The sequence below is a fragment of the Coregonus clupeaformis genome, chromosome 21 (genome assembly GCF_020615455.1).
Source record: "Coregonus clupeaformis isolate EN_2021a chromosome 21, ASM2061545v1, whole genome shotgun sequence".
NCBI lineage: Eukaryota > Metazoa > Chordata > Actinopteri > Salmoniformes > Salmonidae > Coregonus > Coregonus clupeaformis.
The window spans coordinates 15,458,932-15,477,305 of NC_059212.1; the positions used below are offsets into that span (position 1 = coordinate 15,458,932).

General features: G+C 45.1%; 1 protein-coding gene across 4 annotated transcripts in view; it reads right to left on the minus strand.

Moving 5' to 3' along the window:
* LOC121535224 (sodium- and chloride-dependent glycine transporter 1-like) overlaps window positions 1-18,374 on the minus strand; it is a 92,306-nt gene that overhangs the window by 34,570 nt on the left and 39,362 nt on the right. For 2 of the 4 annotated variants that reach the window (XM_041842067.2, XM_041842066.1), the window contains one exon: window positions 15,572-15,673. The exons of 1 other annotated variant lie outside the window; for it this stretch is intronic. In XM_041842067.2, the coding sequence (XP_041698001.1) occupies window positions 15,572-15,613 (42 nt within the window). In that variant the 5' untranslated portion in view covers window positions 15,614-15,673. Of the gene's footprint in view, window positions 1-14,724; window positions 14,986-15,571; window positions 15,674-18,374 lie in introns of those variants that run through there. One more of the 4 variants, XM_041842071.1, reaches the window with a different exon arrangement.

An 18,374-nucleotide genomic window follows, 5' to 3' on the forward strand; every position in this document is an offset into this window, starting at 1 on the left:
GACCAAAAGGCTCTATTTTTGTCTCATCAGACCACATGAGCTTCTCCCATTCCACCTCTGGATCATCCAGATGGTCATTGGCAAACTTCAGACGGGCCTGGACATGCGCTAGCTTGAGCAGGGGGACCTTGCATGCGCTGCAGGATTTTAATCCATGACGGCATAGTGTGTTACTAATGGTTTTCTTTGAGACTGTGGTCCCAGCTGTCTTCAGGTCATTGACCAGGTCCTGCTGTGTAGTTCTGGGCTGATCCCTCACCTTCCTCATGATCATTGATGCCCCACGAATTGAGATCTTGCATGGAGCCCCAGACCGAGGGTGATTGACCGTCATCTTGAACTTCTTCCATTTCCTAATAATTGCACCAACAGTTGTTGCCTTCTCACCAAGCTGCTTGCCTATTGTCCTGTAGCCCATCCCAGCCTTGTGCAGGTCTACAATTTTATCCCTGATGTCCTTACACAGCTCTCTGGTCTTGGCCATTGTGGAGAGGTTGGAGTCTGTTTGATTGAGTGTGTGAACAGGTGTCTTTTATACAGGTATCAAGTTCATAAAGGTGCAGTTAATACAGGTAATGAGTGGAGAACAGGGGGGCTTCTTAAAGAAAAACGAACAGGTTGTCACGGATTCTGCCGAGGCTGCTCCTCCTCCTTGCTCGGGCAGGCTTTGGCGTTCGTCGTCCCCAGAGTACTAGCTACTGCCGATCGATGTTTCGGTGTTTGTCTTGTTTTGTCTGGATTAGTACACCTGTTGTCTATTATGTTTGATTGTTTAGCCTATAATTTCCCTTGTCTCACGTTTGCTATTTGTGTGTTATTGTTGTATGTCTAAGTTGATGTTCGGCCTTGCTATTTTTCCATATTACGTATATGGTGTATTTCCCTCCAGTTGTGGAGGCGTTTGTTTTGCACTTTACATTGAGTAAAGTAGTCTACCTGAATCTCTGTGTCCTGCGTCTGACTTCACTCGCCGCGTACACATCACCTTCTAACAGAATAACACACCACCATGGAGTCAGCAGGATCAGCGGTACCGACGGGGTCATTGGAGGAGCGCGTAAGCAGCCAAGACGCCATGATCTAGAGACTTGGCACCGCCATGCAGGATGTAATGGACACTTTGAGCCGATGGGAAAGAGGAAGTTTGCCTACACCTCCTCCAACAATACCACCACTATCGGCCAGACCCATCGTTCCATCTCCGGAGTCCAGTGGGATTCGGCTCTCGCTCCCGAGGGCTTATGATAGCACCGCGGCCGGGTGTCAGGGTTTCCTGCTCCAAGTAGAACTCTACCTGGCAACCATTCACCCTGGTTTCCGCCCTCATCTCCTGTCTGTCCGGCAAGGCATTGGAGTGGGCCAATGCCGAATGGAGGGGAATAGACGCCGCCACCGTCAGTTATGCGGAGTTCTCCCGCCGTTTCAGGGCGGTTTTCGATCATCCCCCAGAGGGGAAAGTGGCGGGGGAGCGTCTGTTCCACCTCAGACAGGGGAAGAGGAGCGCGCAGGAATTCGCACTGGATTTCCGGACTCTGGCGGCCAACGCGGGATGGAATGAGAGGGCCCTCATCGACCACTATAGGTGCAGCCTACGGGAGGACGTTCGCCGAGAGTTGGCCTGCAGGGACACCAACTTAAGCTTCGATCAGTTGGTGGACATGTCGATTCGTCTGGATACCCTGCTGGCTACCCGCGGACGTCCGGAGCTGGGACCGTCCATTCCATCCCCCAGCACCTCCGAGCCGAGCCCTATGGAGCTTGGAGGTGCTGGTGCTGGAGAAAGGAGGAGAGAGACCCGGAGAGAGGCCGTCCCCTGCACCAACTGTGGCCGTAGAGGACACACTGCGGTTCGGTGCTGGGGAGGGTCTCCTAGGGATCGAGGCAGCAGGTCACGCACTGATGAGTCATTCCCGGTGAGTACGCGCCCAACTCACCCAGAGCTCTCTGTTGTCCACTTGTGTATCCAAGTTGTGTTTCCCCAGGTTTCTTCTCACTCCCAGCATAAGGCGCTAGTCGATTCAGGCGCAGCTGGGAATTTTATTGATCGTAGTTTCTGTTATAGGTTAGGAATTCCCCTCGTACCAGTTGATGTGCCCTTCCCTATCCATGCCCTAGACAGCCGCCCTTTGGGGTCGGGATTGATTAGGGAGGTCACGGCACCACTTAAGATGAAGACGCAGGGGGGTCATGAGGAAATTATACAATTGTATTTGATCGACTCTCCTGCGTTTCCCGTGGTGTTGGGGCTTCCTTGGTTAACATCTCATGACCCCAACATTTCGTGGCAACAGAGGGCTCTCAGGGAGTGGTCTGATCAGTGTGTCGGGCGGTGTATAGGTGTTTCCGTAGGGGCGGAAGTCCGAACCAAATGCCCGCACTGCACATTCCTCCTGAGTATAATGATTTGGCACTCGTCTTCAGTAAGAAGAGGGCGACTCAATTACCACCTCATAGACAGGGGGATTGTGCGATAGACCTCCAGGCAGGCACTGCACTTCCGCGTAGTCATGTGTATCCTCTGTCTCAAGAGGAGACGGCGGCTATGGAGACATACATCGCCGAATCTCTGGGACAGGGATACATACGGCCCTCCACTTCTCCTGCGTCCTCAAGTTTCTTTTTTGTGAAGAAGAAAGATGGAGGTTTGCGCCCGTGTATTGATTACCGTAGTCTCAATCAGATTACCATTAAATACAGTTATCCTCTCCCTCTGATTGCGAGTATGACGGAGTCATTACACGGAGCGCGATTCTTCACAAAATTGGATCTCAGGAGTGCTTACAACCTGGTGCGCATTAGGGAAGGAGATGAATGGAAAACAGCATTTAGTACCACCTCGGGTCACTATGAGTATCTCGTCATGCCATACGGCTTAATGAATGCTCCTTCAGTCTTCCAATCATTTGTGGACGAGATTTTCCGGGATTTGCATGGACAGGGTGTAGTGGTGTATATTGACGACATTCTAATATACTCTGCTACACGAGCCGAGCATGTGGCCCTGGTGCGTCGGGTGTTGGGTAGGCTGTTGGAGCATGACTTGTATGTGAAGGCGGAAAAATGCCTGTTTTTCCAGGAGTCCATCTCCTTCCTGGGACATCGGTTGTCCGCGTCAGGGGTGGAGATGGAGATTGACCGCGTTTCAGCCGTGCGTAATTGGCAGACTCCTACCACGGTTAAGGAGGTGCAGCGGTTTTTGGGTTTTGACAATTACTACCGGAGGTTTATCCGGGGTTTTGGACAGGTAGCAGCTCCCATCACCTCCCTGCTAAAGGGGGGCCCGGTGTGTTTGCAGTGGTCGGCTGAGGCGGACAGGGCGTTTAGACATCTGAAGGACCTGTTCACCTCGGTTCCGGTGCTGGCACATCCGGACCCCTCTTTGGCGTTCCAAGTGGAGATGGACGCTTCAGAGGCGGGGATTGGGGCTGTACTGTCTCAACGCTCGGGCACGCCTCCTAAACTCCGTCCCTGTGCCTTTTACTCTAAGAAGCTCAGCCCGGCGGTACGTAATTATGACGTGGGGGACAGGGAGCTGCTAGCGGTGGTTCAGCCCCTAAAGGTGTGGAGGCATTGGCTTGAGGGGGCTAAACACCCTTTTCTCATTCTGACTGACCATCGTAACCTGGAGTACATCCGGGCAGCTAGGAGACTGAACCCTCGTCATGCTAGGTGGGCCATGTTTCTGGCCCGGTTCGTCTTTAAGCTCACGTATATACCAGGGTCACAGAACATTAAGGCAGATGCCCTGTCCCGGCGATATGACACAGAGGAGAGGTCCATTGAGCCCACTCCCATACTTCCGGAGTCTTGTCTGGTGGCACCGGTGGTGTGGGAAGTTGATGCGGAGATCGAGCTGGCGTTACGTACCGACCCTACTCCTCCAGAGTGTCCGGAGGGGCGGAAGTACGTGCCGCTCGAGATCCGTGATCGACTGATTTATTGGGCTCACACGTCACCCTCCTCTGATCATCCTGGTATTGGCCGGACAGTGCACTGCCTTAGTGAGAAGTACTGGTGGCCAACCTTGGCTAAGGACGTGAGGGTTTATGTCTCCTCCTGCTCGGTGTGAGCGCAGTGTAAGGCACCTAGACACCTGCCCAGGGGAAAGTTACAACCCCTACCCGTTCCACAACGGCCGTGGTCTCATCTATTGGTGGACTTTGTCACGGACCTTCCCCCCTCCCAGGGGAATACCACAATTTTGGTCGTTGTGGATCGGTTTTCTAAGGCCTGCAGTCTCATTCCCATGCCAGGTCTCCCTACTGCCCTACAAACTGCTGAGGCCCTGTTTACACACGTCTTCCGGCACTACAGGGTACCTGAGGATATAGTGTCTGATCGGGGTCCCCAGTTCACCTCTAGAGTCTGGAGGGCGTTTATGGGACACGCTTGGGGGGTCTCGATTAGCCTTACCTCGGGTTTCCACCCTGAGAGTAATGGGCAGGTGGAGAGAGTAAACCAGGATGTGGGTAGGTTTCTGAGGTCCTATTGCCAGGACCGGCAGGAGGAGTGGTCGGGGTATATCCCCTGGGCAGAGATTGCCCAGAACTCACTTCGCCACTCCTCCACTAATCTGACTCCTTTTCAGTGTGTGTTGGGGTATCAGCCGGTTCTGGCACCCTGGCATCAGAGCCAGATCGAGGCTCCTGCGGTGGATGAATGGTTTCAGCGCTCGGAGGAAACATGGAACGCTGCGCATGTCCATCTGCAGCGGGCATTCCGTAGGCATAAGGCGAGCGCCGATCGCCACCGCATTGAGGGTCCAGTTTATGCACCTGGAGATCGAGTCTGGCTCTCGACTCGAAACCTGCCCCTTCGCCTGCCGTGCCGGAAGCTGGGTCGGCGGTTTGTGGGGCCATTTAAAGTCCTGAGGAGATTGAACGAGGTATGTTACAGGTTACAACTGCCCAATGATTACCGCATTAACCCCTCGTTCCATGTGTCTCTCCTCAGGCTGGTGGTAGATGGTCCACTCCAGGAGAATGAGATACGAGAGGCTCCTCCGCCCCCACTGGACAACGAGGGGGATCCGGCGTACTCAGTCTGGTCCATCGTGGATTCGAGACGTCGGATGGGGGGTCTGCAGTATCTCGTGGAGTGGGAGGCGTACGGTCCGGAGGAACGGTGCTGGGTGCCTAGGAGGGACATCTTAGATCCCTCCCTCTTGACGGAGTTCCACCGGAGTCATTCAACTCGCCCTGCTCCGCATCCTCCTGGCCATCCCCAAGGCCGGGGACGGCGCACGGCTGGAGCCGCGCGTCAAGGGGGGGGTACTGTCACGGATTCTGCCGAGGCTGCTCCTCCTCCTTGCTCGGGCAGGCTTCGGCGTTCGTCGTCCCCGGAGTACTAGCTACTGCCGATCGATGTTTCGGTGTTTGTCTTGTTTTGTCTGGATTAGTACACCTGTTGTCTATTATGTTTGATTGTTTAGCCTATAATTTCCCTTGTCTCACGTTTGCTATTTGTGTGTTATTGTTGTATGTCTAAGTCGATGTTCGGCCTTGCTATTTTTCCATATTACGTATATGGTGTATTTCCCTCCAGTTGTGGAGGCGTTTGTTTTGCACTTTACATTGAGTAAAGTAGTCTACCTGAATCTCTGTGTCCTGCGTCTGACTTCACTCTCCGCGTACACATCACCTTCTGACACAGGTCTGTGAGAGCCGGAATTCTTACTGGTTGGTAGGTGATCAAATACTTACGTCATGCAATAAAATGCAAATTAATTACTTAAAAATCATACAATGTGATTTTCTAGATTTTTTAGAAAACCTAAAAAATCGGCTGTGTATCTTTTCTCTGTGTATATCAATGACGTCGCTCTTGCTGCTGGTGACTCTCAGATCCACCTCTACGCAGACGACACCATTTTGTATACATCTGGCCCTTCATTGGACACTGTGTTAACAAACCTCCAAACGAGCTTCAATTCCATACAACACTCCTTCAGTAGCCTCCAACTGCTCTTAAACACTAGTAAAACTAAATGCATGCTCTTCAACCGAACACTGCTTGCACCCGCCCACCCGACTAGAATCACTACTCTCGACGGGTCTGACCTAGAGTATGTGGACAACTACAAATATCTAGGTGTCTGGTTAGACTGTAAACTCTCCTTCCAGACTCACATTAAGAATCGGTTTCCTATTTCGCAACAAAGCCTCCTTCACTCATGCTGCCAAACATGCCCTCGTAAAACTGACTATCCTACCGATCCTTGACTTCGGCGATGTCATTTACAAAATAGCCTCCAACACTCTACTCAGCAAATTGGATGTAGTCTATCACAGTGCCATCCGTTTTGTCTCCAAAGCCCCATATAATACCCACCACTGTGACCTGTACGCTCTTGTTGGCTGGTCCTCACTACATATTCGTCGCCAAACCCACTGGCTCCAGGCCATCTATAAATCACTGCTAGGCAAATCCCCGCCTTATCTTAGCTCATTGGTCACCATAGCAACACTCACCGTAGTCTGCGCTCCAGCAGGTATATCTCACTGGTCATCCCCAAAGCCAACACCTCCTTTGGCCGCAATTCCTTCCAGTTCTCTGCTGCCAATGACTGGAACAAATTGCAAAAATCTCTGAAGCTGGAGACACTTATCTCCCTCACTAACTTTAAGCATCAGTTGTCAGAGCACCTTACCGATCACTGCACCTGTACACAGCCCATCTGAAATTAGCCCGCCCAACTACCTCATCCCTATATTGTTATTTATTTTGCTCATTTGTACCCCAGTATCTCTATTTGCACATCATCTATTGCACATCTATCATTCCAGTGTTAATACTAATTGTAATTATTTTGCACTATAGCCTATTTTATTGCCTTACCTCCATAACTTGCTACATTTGCACACACTGTATATATATATTTTCTGTTGTATTTTTGACTTTATGTTTTGTTTTACCCCATATGTAACTCTGTGTTGTTGTTTTTATCGCACTGCTTTGCTTTATCTTGGCCAGGTCGCAGTTGTAAATGAGAACTTGTTCTCAACTGGTTTACCTGGTTAAATAAAGGTGAAATAAAATAAATAAAATAAATAAAAAAAAGTATCAAATACTTGTTCTCCCCACTGTTTATACACACACACACACACACATACATACATACATACATACATACACACACACATACATACATACATACATACATACATACATACATACATACACACACATACATACATACACATCCCTTTAAAAAATATATATATATTCCCCTTTATTACTTTCCAACCCCGCCACCCCTTCCCCACTTGGAGTAAACTAGTGAACAACAACACCTAGGCCTCTACTTCCAGCACATACCCACTATCCACATCTTATGGACACAGCTAATTCTACAATAATTACATTTTGTTTGTTCTTTCTCCTGAACTACTTCTACTCTCAACCTCTCCGATCATTTTCATGATATCCATCCGGTTTGTTTCTATATGCCATATCTTTCTAACTGTGCTCCTTCACAAAAGCTCCCAACCTACAACCCATACACTTATTATTGACACAGCGTGCCTACATTATTAGTTATCTTGTTATTGTTTGTTGTTAGTTGTTATTAGTCCCATCCTTCAATTCCATTCAACACCTCCCATCTATCTTTTAACACCATCCACATAGGATTTCAATTTGCCATTTATATTTTAACTGTACAGGGATGTCTTACAAAAGTTCTGAACCTTTCTATTCTCATTGTTTCTACAGATCGTGAATTGAAAAGAAACATTTTTGCTAATAGTATTATTATGTTATTGATCGATTGACTATGACTTTTCAGATCACCCAGTAGTGCTATCTGCAGGGTTAGCTCCAGGTACATATTGCAATCCTGGACCTGTGTCCAAAAACAAGCTACAAATGGACAGTACCAAAACAAATGATCTAATGATTCTGTCTCTTCGCAGCTAAATCTGCAGAGCTGGGATGATTGTATCCCCCATATAAATAACATTCTATTGGTAGCAAGAATTTTATATAATAATTGAAATTGAAAGATTCTAAGTTTTGAATCCGGTGTCGTTTTGCGTATCAGTTCATAAACACTATGCCATGGGATCGGTACGTCAAAAATCTCTTCACAACTATTTTGCAATCTATATGGGACGGCTGTCAATTCTTTGGTCCTTAAATGAAACTGATATACTTTTTTATTTATCACAGTTTTCCTTAACCAATTATGTTCTTTAATGCAAGGCCGACAGACAAGTTCCTTACTTTCTCCACCTTCCACTTTCCTCTTCCATTTTTGCAATAAGGCTGCAATTATTTGGTTGTAATTTTGGGTAGAGCAGACATTTCCATATGTTTTTGTTACCTGCATGTGCGACATAACTCCACCAGTCCTACCGATAATATCATTTACAAAGATTATACCTTTTTTTGTAAATTAGTATATTTGAGTTTAACCACATTTGTTGTTACTTAGTTTCCACCTTGCTAGAAAGCGAACCAGGGGAGAGAACAATCTCCCAAGGCCAAAGGAGGGGGTGACTGACACACAGACATTGTGGAGACAAGTGATTTGTTCCCATTCCTCATGCCATGCCTTCACATGGTCTGCAATAGGTAAAAACACATATTCACATACGGAAACAAAGTTTCCTTCTGACCTCCTTTGCCCTATTCTCTTTCAGATATTCTGCATAGCAACAGGGACATGTGATAGCCAAGCCTGACTTCTCCCCTCTCTGTGTCCCAGGTGACTGAGGCCCATATGAGGGAGGAAGTGCAGCTGCCCACAACAGAGTCCGGAAGGAGACATTCTAATAACAAGAGTTCAACAGTCATAAGCATATTCTGCAGATAAGACATCTTAATTATCTATGTTACCTAATTCATTCTGATTTCTCCACCTAAAAGCATGGAGGAGGAGGTGTTATGGTGTGGGGGTGCTTTGCTGGTGACACTGTCTGTGAATTATTTAGAATTCAAGGCACACTTAACCAGCATAGCTACCACAGCATTCTGCAGCAATACGCCATCCCATCTGGTTTGGGCTTAGTGGGACTATCATTTGTTTTTCAACAGCACAATGACCAAACACACCTCCAGGCTGTGTAAGGACTATTTTACCAAGAAGGAGTGATGGAGGGCTGCATCAGATGACCTGGCATCCACAATCCCCCGACCTCAACCCAATTGAGATGGTTTGGGAGGAGTCGGACAGCAGAGTGAAGGAAAAGCAGCCAACAACTGCTCAGCATATGTGGGAACTCCTTCAAGACTGTTGGAAAAGCATTCAAGGTGAAGCTGGTTGAGAGAATGCCAAGAGTGTGCAAAGCTGTCACCAAGGCAAAGGGTGGCTATTTAAAATATATTTTGATTTGATTAACACTTTTTTGGTTACTACATGATTCCATATGTGTTCTTTCATAGTTTTGATGTCTTCACTATTATTCTACAATGTAAAAAAATAGTAAAAATAAAGAAAAACCCTTGAATTAGTAGGTGTGTCCAAACTTTTGACTGGTAGTGTGTGTGTGTGTGTGTGTGTGTGTGTGTGTGTGTGTGTGTGTGTGTGTGTGTGTGTGTGTGTGTGTGTGTGTATGTATATATATATATATATATATATATATATATACACACACACACACACACATACACATATATACACATACACATATACACACACACACACAGTGGGGAGAACAAGTATTTGATACACTGCCGATTTTGCAGGTTTTCCTACTTACAAAGCATGTAGAGGTCTGTAATTTTTATCATAGGTACACTTCAACTGTGAGAGACGGAATCTAAAACAAAAATCCAGAAAATCACATTGTATGATTTTTAAGTAATGAATTTGCATTTTATTGCATGACATAAGTATTTGATCACCTACCAACCAGTAAGAATTCCGGCTCTCACAGACCTGTTAGTTTTTCTTTAAGAAGCCCTCCTGTTCTCCACTCATTACCTGTATTAACTGCACCTGTTTGAACTCGTTACCTGTATAAAAGACACCTGTCCACACACTCAATCAAACATACTCCAACCTCTCCACAATGGCCAAGACCAGAGAGCTGTGTAAGGACATCAGGGATAAAATTGTAGACCTGCACAAAGCTGGGATGGGCTACAGGACAATAGGCAAGCAGCTTGGTGAGAAGACAACAACTGTTGGCGCAATTATTAGAAAATGGAAGAAGTTCAAGATGACGGTCAATCACCCTCGGTCTGGGGCTCCATGCAAGATCTCACCTCGTGGGGCATCAATGATCATGAGGAAGGTGAGGGATCAGCCCAGAACTACACGGCAGGACCTGGTCAATGACCTGAAGAGAGCTGGGACCACAGTCTAAAAAAAAAACATTAGTAACACACTACGCCGTCATGGATTAAAATCCTGCAGCGCACGCAAGGTCCCCCTGCTCAAGCCAGCGCATGTCCAGGCCCGTCTGAAGTTTGCCAATAACCATCTGGATAATCCAGAGGAGGAATGGGAGAAGGTTATGTGGTCTGATGAGACAAAAATAGAGCTTTTTGGTCTAAACTCCACTCGCCGTGTTTGGAGGAAGAAGAAGGATGAGTACAACCCCAAGAACACCATCCCAACCGTGAAGCATGGAGGTGGAAACATCATTCTTTGGGGATGCTTTTCTGCAAAGGGGACAGGACGACTGCACCGTATTGAGGGGAGGATGGATGGGGCCATGTATCGCGAGATCTTGGCCAACAACCTCCTTCCCTCAGTAAGAGCATTGAAGATGGGTCGTGGCTGGGTCTTCCAGCATGACAATGACCCGAAACACACAGCCAGGGCAACTAAGGAGAGGCTCCGTAAGAAGCATCTCAAGGTCCTGGAGTGGCCTAGCCAGTCTCCAGACCTGAACCCAATAGAAAATCTTTGGAGGGAGCTGAAAGTCCGTATTGCCCAGCGACAGCCCCGAAACCTGAAGGATCTGGAGAAGGTATGGAGGAGTGGGCCAAAATCCCTGCTGCAGTGTGTGCAAACCTGGTCAAGACCTACATGAAACGTATGATCTCTGTAATTGCAAACAAAGGTTTCTGTACCAAATATTAAGTTCTGCTTTTCTGATGTATCAAATACTTATGTCATGCAATAAAATGCAAATTAATTACTTAAAAATCATACAATGTGATTTTCTGGATTTTTGTTTTAGATTCTGTCTCTCACAGTAGAGGTGTACCTATGATAAAAATTACAGACCTCTACATGCTTTGTAAGTAGGAAAACCTGCAAAATCGGCAGTGTATCAAATACTTGTTCTCCCCACTGTATGTATGTACAGTGAGGGAAAAAAGTATTTGATCCCCTGCTGATTTTGTACGTTTGCCCACTGACAAAGACATGATCAGTCTATAATTTTAATGGTAGGTTTATTTGAACAGTGAGAGACAGAATAACGACAAAGAAATCCAGAAAAACGCATGTCAAAAATGTTATAAAATGATTTGCATTTTAATGAGGGAAATAAGTATTTGACCCCTCTGCAAAACATGACTTAGTACTTGGTGGCAAAACCCTTGTTAGCAATCATTAATATTATTGGCGGAATGTGACCGGTCAGTGAGAATAGTTCAGGAATGTTATGACCATCTCAAGAAGTAGGCCTACATGTCTGGGCTCAGCTGTATAATTTAACACCAACTACCAGACTTATCAATCGCTACTATTGTTGTACAGCTGCCAAATCCACACCACATAGGCCATTTCAGTAAAGGAAGTTATGTTTGAAAATGGCCTAAACCAATTACAACTTATATTGTATTTCTTACATCAAAGGAAGTTCACAGTGGGCAGTCCCATCTGCATTTATTATTTTATCTACAGTATGTCTGCTAGCCAGGTTAAACCAGCTGGAATGCTATGTATGCATCCCCAATGGCACCCTATTCCCTTTATAGGCCTAGTGCGCTATAAAGGGAATAGGGTGCCTTTTGGGACGAAGCCTATATGTCCGCTAGTTCTTCATACTTATCTCACTAGCAGTGAATGATTTGATTGTTTCTATACAGCAGTGAGAGCATAGCCAGCCAGCTAGGCTGTGTTGTATTGCAGTGTGGGGCTAGCTGCCTCTCCTCTCTGCCAGCTGTGGGTCCATGAGCACAGCATGGCTAGAGACAGAGCACACAGCACTGGGAGAGCCAGAGGCCCTGAGCACACATATGTCTGTGCACTCACTCCTCTGCTGCCTGCCCCCCCTCTCTCTCGCCTTGCGCGTAAACACTCCCACCACTGACTGACTTCCGCTCCATATACTGGCCCTCTTACCACCACCTGAACCCAGATGGGAGCGCTGAAAATAGGCCGGAAAAAAATTGGAAATTAATGTTGGATTGGAGTCGGATGGAGTGAATATCGGGAGCATCAGTGGTACATAAACAGTGGTCCCTAAATAAATTACTTCAACTATACTTCCAGAACTGAAAATCACTGATTTAGCTAATTTAACACCCATTGCTTACCAAAAATATGTTTACAGCAACTAGGCCTTAATAGTAGCCTACTGTTGGTATTTTAAATAAATCCCATCATTTCAGAGTCCTCTTAATCCATCCATTTATCCGCTATAATAAGAAGCAATTAATCCACCTCTTTTGTAAACCGTTGGTGAAAAAACATCAGGGATATTTTCACGGGAGTTCATCTTATTATAGTTTTGCAGAATTAGTCTATCATTGCAACCAAACTGCTCCACAAGGTATTGAAGTTAAATATGCAGTACAATAATATAACTCTCATACCCAGACTTAGGAACAGCAGTAATCTGCTCCAAAGCCTCCACGGGGAAATAATTGTTGCTTATTAACTCTCATTAAACAACCATCATTAGCGTTCTGACAGTCTGTTTTGATCTAGAAAATCTGTTTCTGTATAGTGAAATCACTCTGGTCAATCATTCCAAGCTACGTTTTCAACTGCAATATTGTTTTGCCCGATTGAAAACTGTTCGGACAAAATAAAGAGACTTCCGTGTCAGCGATATCTAGGCACTTACAAAATAAAGAGACTTTGTGTCAGCGATATCCAGGCACTTACTTCAACAGCGATCTCTAGGCACTTACTTCAATTTGAGGCACAAAATCACCCCACTACAATTTAGTAAATAAAAAAGAAATGTATAAGGATTAAACAACAATTTGTGGTCAAATCTTTCCATCAAAATCAATGTAGAAATCTTGCAAGCTGTAGCCTATTCCCAAACTACAATCTATCATGGCTCAAGACACCGGAAACAATTTAAAGCAGATTTCAAACAATATCACCATCAAATGAAGCCAAATTGTCTTTACCAAACCAAGGGATGATGTTATGCGTTTTTAGAGTGAGAGTTAATTCTTCCTCATTGTGAAAGGCTGTCAGACTAAGTCAGAGGTGTCTACCCACCCTACCACGCAATTACCACATCTTCTGAAGTTCTTATTACTTCAATTATTACTCAAGCATGCTTTACAATCTCAGATGACCTTAGACAACTGTATTCCTACAGTGCGGTCGGACTACCGCAGAGAACTCAAGTAGGCTAGATCGGCTCCTTTATGAACAAGGAAATGGGGCTTGACTGCAAACGGAACATGTATTTCGAGAACAACAAATTGAAAAAGATGAAGTGGTTTTAGCGGTACCCTATACCATAAAAGTAGCTATATCAATAAAAAAAAGTAACTTCCCCTTTGGTGCGGAGAGAGTAACTTACACCACATGATTGTCAGTCAGGGGTGTGTGACTGTATGGTAGATAGGTAGCTGTCCTATACAAAGCGACAAGGCACTGTCTGTCTGAAGGGTCTGCGGTGTCAGCTGCACCTGATCCTAGATCTCTCTATGTGACCCATCGTCCTGTCAGATATATTAGTTCACATCCAACAACTTCTGTACTTTATTCAATTAACCTTCTCAATATAACTTTACTCAACAGAACCTTAACCGGCTTACTATACAATTCACCAAACAGTATGTGGTCTATATCAACTTTTAGGGATATGTCTATATCATAGTGACAATTATAAATGACATACAGCACCAGGTATACACTGATGTTAATGCTACCTGAAACCTGAACTTTCTGAAGCACATAGGCCTAGATTCTAAAGCATGTTCCATACCAGGACTAAATCAGAGGGACTTTGAATAATTTAAGGAAATAACTCTACAAACATTGATTGCATCCTTCGTCACATGCACATCATCTGAAGTGTAAATAGACACACATGGATGAGAAGACTTTCACTCAAATCTGTGTCCATCCTAATAAAGGTGGCGATGGGAGGCGAGGTGCTGACATAAAGTGAACGAAGAGAAGTCTGCAAACGGACAGTTTGGACACACACTAGAACAACGTATGTCATGTTCAGTAACGTTATTAGCTAGGTCATGCAGGAAGAAAATAAAAACATAGATAGAGAACGGCCTACCTGCACCCCCAAGTTAGACCAAATAGACAAGCGTTATACCGAACAGCCCAGCGCCTTTTGAGAGAGTTATGCCAATCAATATTGGCTTGACAACTTATTTTTTTGTGGTGAAACAGCATTGTAAAAGAAGCACTGTAATACAGACGAGAAATCTAGATGACTACTAGTCAACACCTAGAGTGCCCCTAGACTACTAAGGGCACAGTACATTCATTTAGATGCATGGCCGTAACAAATACTCTACAATAACTGTACACACAATTCAAAACAAGGGCATACACTGTACAATCAAAATATATATCTCTAAAAAATATTGCTAAATTCAACCTTTACCTACCGCAAGCAACGCCATTCTTTCTCTTCATAGAAATGTTTCTTTAAAAGTATATGCAATGATCTCAGCGGCCCGATTCTTTGTATTTGCTACTCAGCTATAGGAGGCTTGCTCAGTCTTGACAGCGGCCAACCAAAGGACGTGACAAGACTTGGCGCTCCATATAAATCGGCAAGGAACAATGTGCCATAACGGATATCTATATATTTTATTTTAAACAAATCTTTTGGTGGAATTGTTTAACTGACAAGTCCCTTGGCCACTAAAAACAGTGGCAAAGGAAGAGAGAAAGAAGATATGAGCCAACTCCACATTTTAGGACACTTTTCCCTTCACTCTGTCACTCTTTCACACAGTTACCCTGCCCACTTCCTTAGAAACTATCAGACACCCCTCTGCCAGCACCACCAGAACTTCCCACTGCAATTAGTTATAAAAACTTTTAAGTCCCGCGACACGTGGTCTGATTTTTAAAGAGCTGTATCCCCCTTCTCACGTGGTATGGGGGCTATTGAGTCGTCACAGACACCCTGAATGATAGCCGAAAAATAAGGCAGTTCAGACAATAGGTCGTCTTGATTAATTCAATTCTTTCAGGACCTTGAACCGTCGTCCGGGCAGCTCCACACAATTGCTGCTTTGATAGTTTGGATAAATTCACTCTCTCCCTCTAATTTGAAAAATCCAAAATGACTGATTTAATCTATTTTCTTTCCTGTTAGTAACTGTCGGAAGTGTTCTCCATGAGCCGACAAAATGACAACATTTTGCTTGAGATCATATGTATCATATCTGTGTATCAAATAGAACACAAGATGAAAAGAATCAGTACAACAACAAAAAAACTGACCTGGTCGGCTGTACAGGCTGCATTGCTGTTGGACTCTGACATGATTTGATAGTGCACAGTGGTTCTCTCGTTTCCACTCTGAGTTCTTCATTCACACCTTTCCTATCAGTTCCGCAGCAAGAGGGAAAAAAAGAACAGCCTCGTTTTGCCCTGGGTTGATTAATGTCTGAATTATTTTCACCTCATTTCATCTGATGGAGTTCTGTTTCCTTTCTGCCTCTCTCAATCATGCGGCATAGTAGCCCTCGCTCTCCCTCCCCACTCTCACTCGCCCTCCCTTCCTCTCTCCTTCACTCCCTCGCTTTTGCTTGCCCTCTCAGTGTCCCCCTTCTGTTGTACTTCATGAGTTTAGGAAAATGCCCCCCTCCCATTCCCAAAAAGACAGGCAAGATCCACAGCCTTTGCCTCTACCTCCACAATGAATGGGTCGTTGTCATTGCAGCACCTTGGCTGCATACAGAGCGAGGGGTGCTGCTGGTTTAGCTGCCTGGAGTCAGGGCTCCTGCCAAGCCTTCCTCAACAGACTAAAGAAAAAGTGAGGAGCTGTGCGCTTCCACTGGACTCACTACCCTTGCTGTCTCTATATTTCTTCCACTTTTTTTCAAAGCAGCTGCACCCAGACCACCAACACTCCCATTCTTAAACACTTGACTCTCAAATCCCTGTTCCTTGACATTGTCAATTCCTCCCTGTATGTAGTGCAAAAGGCAAAAGGCTATACCCTTCTCACTGCCTGCAACATGCTTGCATTTCTCGATCAGCGTTGGAACATGACTTTACATTATTATGCAGTCCTATAAAGGCAAATTACCATACCCTCATTGGAGGAAATGAGTATGTACAGACATCAGTTTAAAAAGAAAAGTAAACAAAGTTGTCTCAGAATAAAGTAGTTGTGCTCTATTGCTATTTTAAAGAGCAAAACAAATATTCCAACAATTAGGCTACTATTTGCTAAATTTAATTTAGGACGTTTGAAATTTGATTAGCAGAGAAGTTGCTTTTGAATTAAACAACATAAAGGGGTAAGTTATGCTAGTAATCAAGGTCATTGAAATCATTATTTTTTTTTTTTATATATATATATATATATACACACAGAATAAATGCTATAAAACAATGTGTAGAAAAAATAACTGACCCGAGATGAAGGCTAAAATCAGATACATTTTCTTGCATGCTAAATTCCAGAAATATAACGCCTGATGGAGACCTAAAGGTCGAAATGTTGTATCAATAAAATCACCTGGGAGCATGAACAGCAGTGTGCAGCATTTCTATCCTCTACATCTCCAGCACCTGCAAAAAAGCACCTGGATGTGCGTATGTTCTTCAGCTATCCTCCTGATTCCTGCTTATAAGCAAAAACTAAAGCATGAAGCACCAGTGACTCGGTTAATAAAAAAAGAGGTCAGATGACGCAGATGCTAAGCTACAGGACTATTTTGCTAGCACAGACTGGAATATGTTCTGGGATTCTTCCGATAGGATTGAGGAGTACACCACATCAGTCACTGGCTACATCAATAAGTGCATCGATGACGTCGTCCCCACAGTGACCGTACGTACATACCCCAATTATTTAACCTTTTCTATAAAAAACTGCATTGTTGGTTAAGGGCTTGTATGTAAGCATTTCACTGTTGTATTCGGCGCATGTGGCAAATAACATTTGATTTGATTTGATTTTGTACAATTCCAGAAATATACATGAAAAGTGGGAAAATCAGTTCTTATCCACTGCTGTAGCAGTTGTCAAATAATGCTGCTACATATTTTTTTTCATTGTACTGCAGACAAAACCATGAGGAATGAAATTGCTTAGCTAGGCGACAGCACACTTTCTGCATGCTCTTTATTAGTAAACGTCTGCAGACGAGCGAGTGTGTGGTGTGTGTGGGATAGCGGAATAAATGACACACATGCAGAGCTCCTCTGGGGTTCCATATGAGGCCCAGGCAGCCACGAGCCTGGCGGTGGGGGATTTTGACACTGTAGGTCATTAGAAACTCTACAGGGGCCGCAGCCAACTCCTATTAGTCAGCCACCAGAGAGCCTGTACACCACAGAATAGGTCAGATTTAATGAGGATTTTTCACTGCGCTATTTTGCCTGCCACTTATCAATAGTTGAAAGGAGAGTGTTGTGGAGAGGGTGACTATGACCATGAAAAGAGACAAGATTACTATAAAAGCCAGTTGACATGTTGGGGAACTTGTTTTCCTAATTGCCCTGTTATGTCTGCTATTTAGCTCCAATTAAACATCACAGATGCCATGTTCTGTAATTGCCCAGATCTGTTAAATGTTTTTATTTTTTTCCACTTTACAACTACTGCTGGAATGTAAATTCAAATAATTGAAACTAACATTCCCACATAAGGATTTGTCATTAAAAGTCAGATCCAATGGCATGGTCCCTTGGGAAGAGAGCAAGAGCGTTATAGTTCAACCTCCTGACTCCACAGAGACAGACCGACCTCCCAGGACAGATGATGGGGGTCAACCGGTTAACCCTTTCCTGGCACCTCCCTACTGGGCGTCAGTCATACCCAGGTCATACCCTGCCCATCGCACACAACCCTGCTGCTAAGAATACATAGGCTAACCCCCAAATGAGACAGGGAGACGGGGACCTCCCTCAGAACTCACCACCACACTCCTCACACTAATGACACTGAATATGGTAGTGGCGAGGGGGGAGTTGCGTGATGGGGGCCATTGGGACAGGACAACTTCCGACTAAGGCATGCAAGAATTTAGAAAGAGTCGTCTGGTTGTGCACAGCCCATCAATGAGGCGGC